Here is a 6,566-nt window from a genome sequence, read left to right as displayed (position 1 = left end):
CCCTATAATTTAATATATAGTCACGGGATGTGGAGTATAGTGTGGGGAATAGAGTCAATGGAATTGTCACAGCTATACACTATGTCACAGGGGTAGCAGACTGGGGGAGGGAGGTTATCACTTTGTGAGGGGTATAAATGTCTAACTATTACATTGTTTTCTACACCTGAAACTAATAAAAAAAATTTTTTTAATTAAAAAAATAAACAAATAAAGTTCAAGAAACTCTCAAGTGCCTTTCCTTGCTCAGATAAACAAAAACGCTCAATAAGTAACAGAACATAACAGTATGGATATTCTAATTAAAATATCTGAAACGGCTTTTTATTTAAAAGTTTTTGCTTAAAAACTTAAATGATATCAGATTATAGTAACAATAATATATATGTTTAATGTAAGAAAAAGCCAATCATTAAGCCAGCTGCTAATGGCTACTCCTCATCTTCCACAGGAACTCAAAACACAGTCAAGCTAAGAGTCTCAGTGGGTCCGATAGTGCCAGCTCCTGCTGCTTACTCTCCCCTGATTTATGCCATGTGTCTCCTACTTGTTTCAATAACAAGAGGATATGGCTGAAGGTAAAGTCCACAAGGAGATTTTAGGAACCCAACAAGCACCAAACCTGCTAGCTTTATAAATAAACTAAGACAGATCAGAAACCGAAGTAATGCCAATTCTGCATTTCTTAAATAATGTCATTGTTAATTGCCAAAGGAGCACTGATTTAACTTCTCAAGCATGAAATAGGGGGGTAAAAAATGTAATCAGCTGAACAGCCAAGAAAATGTACATGATACATCTTACCACTCGCTACAAAGCTCTGGTGAGTTTCTACTCATTCATTCTTTTAAAAAACATGCATCAATACCATAAAATGCTCTGTGCTACACATTGTGTGAACTCAGACATGAGGAAGAAATCCAATTGGGGACAGAGGCTAGGATAAACCAGAAGAAATAGTGTCTTTATAGATACAAAACTTAGGAAGGGAGAAAGGGGCAGCTAACAGGGCAGACGCAGGGATGAAGCTGAGCCCTGATGGCTGCACAGAATTTCCACGTCAAAGAAATGGAAAGAAAGGATGATCTAGGCTCTAGGCGGTAACCAAAGGCTCAGGGAAAGCGGGCACATGTGCAGAAACAGCAACGTAAGCAGGGAAGAATCACATTCCTGGGGATATCGGGAACAGTGGCTCTGGAAGTGTGCACCAGGGCCAAAGTAAGAGCTGAGAGGTTTCCTGGGTCAGTGACTCCCGTCACTGGTGCACAGTAAGTCATCTGGGATATTTCAAATGCAGGTTCTCAAAGCCCACTGGAAACGGGAAATTGTCGTTTTTTAAGCTCCTGCAGCAATTCTCCTTTTCAGTCAGATTTGGGTAACAGCGTGAAGAACAGCAGGGCAGAAGCAGAGAAGAGAAAGGGGGAAATGGCTACAAGAGAAGAAAAGAAGTAGAACTGACAGAAAATGCCAACTATTGAGATGTGGGGCTAATGGGAAAGAAGGGACAGAGGTGACTCAGGTCTAAAGAGCAGGAAGGTCGGCGCGCCAGAAGGCAGCACTTGAAGGGGCAACAGTGTGCAGGGAAAGGCGGTTAATCTGGCCTGTCTGAGGTGGGGCTCCTCATCAGGTAGGAGATTCAGTTCTAGAAAGTCAAGAACATTAACTTCAAGCTTAAACACAGACTATCAGCTGACAGCTCTTCCAGGGTTGCTATGTACCGCTGCTCTCTCCCTAAGCACACGAGGGGCAAACAACATATATATTGTATATGCTGGCAAATACACATGTAAAGCAGAGTACTACAAACTTAGGTCTCAATAAATATTTATTAAATAATAAAAGTTGAAGATTTTATTTAGTCTTTTTAAAAAGAAAAAAAACAGAAGGAAAAAAAACCTCTCTCTACTTCATTTATTTTTTCCATGAAAGATGTCATAATTCTTACCTTTGCTGCCAAAGCTTTTAAACTGTCGCGGAATCTCTGCCAGAAGTCCTTGAAGAGTGGGCGGTCGATTTTCTTCAGGCTGCCCTCAGTGCTCGCATCCACACTGACATACAGCTGGGTAACTGGTGTCAGGTTCCTTGGTAATTTAAAATGTAAAAACCAACAACACAAGAATAAAAATTAAAATTATGCCGATTTCAGGCTTTTCGTGATGTAAAATGACAGTCTGTAATAGATGTGGTGATTAAACATTTCACCAGGTCTAGAGGCCTCTGCTTCTCTCACAAGACTGAAACAATGATTTTAATGTGACAGAATCGGACGTCAGTTGATTATTTTAAAAAATGACTGGACAGGGCCAGCCGAGTGGCGCGATGGTTAAGAACTGACATGGGACACCAGAGGGCCCCGGTTCGGATCCCACATATGAGGGCCAGTGACACTGCCCTCCACAGCTAAGATGCTGAACAACAGCTCANAAAAGCGCAATGATGGTGCCAACTTGGGCCAGTGAAGCAACGTCCTCCACAACTAGACTGAAGAACAAAAGGACAGCAACTTGTCTGTTCCCCTCCCCCCAATTCCCCAGCGCTGGTCCCATCCCAATTTTAAAAAACAAAAAGAGTATTTATTTTAATAGCACATATATCACAACAACTAAAGAATCCTGAGGCACTAATGAAACCATTATTCTAGAAATTATAAATAAAATATACCTCTGAGATATAAAAAGATCAACTATCTCTTACATCTTCCTCTCTACTTATATGTTCATGTTCAGGCTGTCCTCCACTTCAAAGCAAGCAACTAATAACATCCCCCAAACAAACCCCAACGTCTTCTGTCTCCCATCCAAGAGGCCATTTGTTTTCTGTCCTTATAAACATTATGCATTCTGCCTTCCATCTCCACCAAACCACTGAGATTACTTTGGTAATGAGCATCAATAACCTTCTGTATGTTCAGTATTTGGGTCCCCCCCAAATTAACTGATTTCTTCTTTTATCTTGATTTTTTCCTTCTTCCTAATAGGTTTATTTTGCTGTTACTTGTCTAACATTTGAATTTAATGCTGAGTTTATTGGTGGTAGATTGCTTATCGCCCACCAATCCCGATCCTCCCCTTCTTCCTTACAAGCAGAATGCCCAAACTACGTAGGGACAACAGTACACTGAGAAAGATCATTACAGTTCCCAGCCTTCCCCAGCAAGATATGATTAAGGGACTAAGTTCTGGCCCACAAGATGGAAACAAAAGAGTTGTAAAAATCATCCTAAAAGGAAGATGTGCCTTCTTGTATCCATCCTTGAACCACCTGCTCAAAATGAAGGCTGGAATGCCAACACAATGGCCGGATCTCTAGCAAACATTTTGGACCATGAGGTAAACTTCAGAATGAAAGTCATTATGTTGAATGTCAAGAGTAACATAAGAACCTAGGTCTCTGAGGACACTGTAAAGCCACTGAGTTGGAAAAACTCACTTTCTCTCCTGTGTTTCTCCTTTATTCTCACACTATACCACACTCATAACACTTCTGAACCCAGATGTGTGGAGGCATTTCTCACACCAAGCAATTATGTGACACCAGCTGGGAGTCCTACAATTTAACTCATTCCGACACTACATGGAGATAGTGTCCAACCCAACAGATTAAGGACTCAGTCCCACAAGGCTGCCCCCACTTTAGATGCCAATTTTAAATCCAGGTTGTCATCTGTGCTCCTGACTGATCAGCTATGAATTGGAGGTTCCCACGACCTCCTCCTTGGGTTCCATTAATTTGCTAGAGTGGCTCACAGGACTCAGGGAAACCATTTATTTACTGCATACCAGTTTACTATAAAAGGATATGCTAAAGGGTACAGATTAACGTCCAGATGGATGGCAGGTGTAGGGCCTGATGTGGGAAGGAAAGAGGAGCTTTCACACCCTCTCCCAGCTGCCGCTGTCCCAGCACCTCCGTGTGTGTAGCACCCCGGAAGCTCCCTGAGCCCTGTACCTTTGGAATTTTTATGGAGGCTTTACCATGTAGGCACGATTGATCATTACCTCAATTTCCAGCCACTCTCCTCTCTAGAGAAGTAGGGGATGGGGAGGAGAAGGCTGAAAATTTCAAGCTTCTAATTTCTGTTGACAGGTCCCATCTAGAGCCTACCCAGAGTCCTATCATTAGAACAAAAGATGCTCCCACTGCTCTTATCACTTAGCTGCTCTGTGCCAGCAACTAGGAACAGAGACCAATACACATATTACAGAGGGTGCCAAAAAAATGTATACGAAGTCAGACAATTAAGTTCATGAACTTGTTACAACAATGTTGCTAACCTCTTTTGATATCAGAGAGATTATTCATTCTAAGTTTATACCAACTGGACAAACAGTTAGCCAAGTTTACTATTTGGAAGCGCTGAAAAGGCTGCATAAGAAAGTTAAACGAAAATGACCTGAACTTTTCGCCAATTCATGGCTCTTGCATCACAACAATGCACCACCTCACATGGCTCTGTCTGTGAGGGAGTTTTTAGCCAGTCAACAAATAACTGTGTTGGAACACCGTCCCTACTCACCTGATCTGGCCCCAATGACTTCTTTCTTTGCCCAAAGATAAAGGAAATATTGAAAGGAAGACATTTTGATGACCTTCAGGACATCAAGGGTAAAATGACGACAATTCTGATGGCCATTCCAGAAAAAGAGTTCCAAAATTGCTTTGAAGGGTGGACTAGGCGATGGTGTTGGTGCCTAACTTCCCAAGGGGAGTTCTTCAAAGGTGACCATAGTGATATTCAGCAATGAGGTATGTAGCACCTGTTCTAGGATGAGTTCATGAACTTAATTGTCTGACCTCGTATACATTTTAAGAAAGGAAAAAACTATTAAAATTGTAATACTCAACATATACTGATAACAAAATATGAATACAAGTCACATATGACTTCTGCAATTACAAGAGGTACTCAAAGTAGTTACCATCAGTGTAATTTTAATATAGTTTTTTTTCCTTTCTTAAAATGTTTATACTTTTTTTGGCACCCTCTGTACATATATAATATTATCTCACACTGAGTGAGATGGAAGACTAGGCTGTCTTTAACATGAAAGTCACAGAGAAATTTTATCAGCATGCAAAAAATGTTTATGATCCAATGTTACAACAACAGAAAGCATATAGAACTGAATCATATGTAAAAAAGCACTCCCCTCAACACCCCCCGCTCCAAGGATTAAACAGAAGTACTTCAAAATGTCAACAGTGGTGTTTGAAGGTCCTTGAATTACAGGTAATTCTTTTCCTTGCTCCTTTGTATTTCTCTTTACTCCCCCAAGTTTCTATAATCAACATGTAATATGTTTGTAATCAGAGATAAGAAGGTCAAATAGTAAATGTTTGTTTTTTAATCTGAAAATTGTGGGCCACCTGGATACATGGGTCTATTTAAATGCTAACCCAGAGCTATCTCACTAATGCACTCTGAACAACGGCACATGACTCCTATGTTAGTCAGACGTGCTCACACCTGTAGAAAGACAGCTAATACTCAGCTTTGATATCCAAGAATGTGTAATGCAGGGAATTATTCCTGGCTTTTGCATTTTCAAATACGAGTTTTCAAGCATATTAACGCTATTGCTTAAACATGGAAAAGGACTGGTTACTTCAGTTTCCCACTAGACCTCAATTTAGCATAATGTGTCAACAGAAACGCATCTGTCACACTGCTGCTGACAGCCTACTGCCAAAGGTAGGCAGTGTTGTCTTGTACAAGATGGATTTCTCTTTAGAAACAGGACTGTATAACAACTAGCTGTTGTGGACGGAAACTGAAACTAACACATTTTTTTGTTGTTATCTAGATGGAATTGTTTTTTAGCCCCACATACTCAAGTACCAATATATTTCTCTCCTCATATTTGGAAAGAAACATTTTAACAAAGGATAAAGATCTGGAAATGTAAACATCATATTTGTGAAGCATATAAAAACCAAAATGTGCTACCTTCTTCTATTTTGGGTTGTACTAGCTCATAAATAGACTGAAACTAGTGAGAGAAATCAAAATTCTTTGTTTATAAAGTTCAAGAAACTCTCCCACCCAAGTACTAACCAGACCCGACTATGCTTAGCTTCCGAGATCAGACGAGATTGGGCGTGTTCAGGGTGGTATTATCATTTGCAACGATATGGATGGACCTAGAGAACATTATGCTAAGTAAAATAAGTCAAGTGGAGAAAGACAAATGCCATATGATCTCACTTATATGTGGAATCTAAAGAATAGAATAATAAATGAGCAAACTAAACAGAAACAGTCTCAGAGAAATAGAGGAAAAACTGAGCGCTGCTAGATGGGAGGGGGGTGGGAATGAGGGAGAAGGTGAGCACAAATTGGTAACCACAGATTACCACAGGGATACGAGGGACAGTTTGGGGAATATAATCAATAATGTTGTAAAGATTTTGTAGGGTATCCGATGGACACTTGTCTTATTAGGGAGACCACTTCATGGACCGTGTAGGTGCCTGACCACTGCACCGTACACCTGAAGCTGAAGCTGAATAATAATGAATGTCAACTATATATATATATTTTTGTTTGTTTGTTTGTTTGTTTGTTT

General features: G+C 40.3%; 1 protein-coding gene across 3 annotated transcripts in view; it reads right to left on the bottom strand.

The window, feature by feature from the left end:
- LOC109393965 (S-adenosyl-L-methionine-dependent tRNA 4-demethylwyosine synthase-like) overlaps nt 1–6,566 on the bottom strand; it is a 225,135-nt gene that overhangs the window by 101,687 nt on the left and 116,882 nt on the right. For all 3 annotated transcript variants that reach the window (XM_019663723.1, XM_019663725.1, XM_019663724.1), the window contains one exon: nt 1,946–2,081. In XM_019663723.1, coding sequence (XP_019519268.1) covers nt 1,946–2,081 — 136 coding nt within the window. The remainder of the gene's footprint in view (nt 1–1,945; nt 2,082–6,566) is intronic.

The sequence above is a fragment of the Hipposideros armiger genome, unplaced genomic scaffold, assembly GCF_001890085.2.
Source record: "Hipposideros armiger isolate ML-2016 unplaced genomic scaffold, ASM189008v1 scaffold_400, whole genome shotgun sequence".
NCBI lineage: Eukaryota > Metazoa > Chordata > Mammalia > Chiroptera > Hipposideridae > Hipposideros > Hipposideros armiger.
Note: the sequence above shows the minus strand (reverse complement) of the source record. Positions and strands in the feature narration are given on the sequence as shown.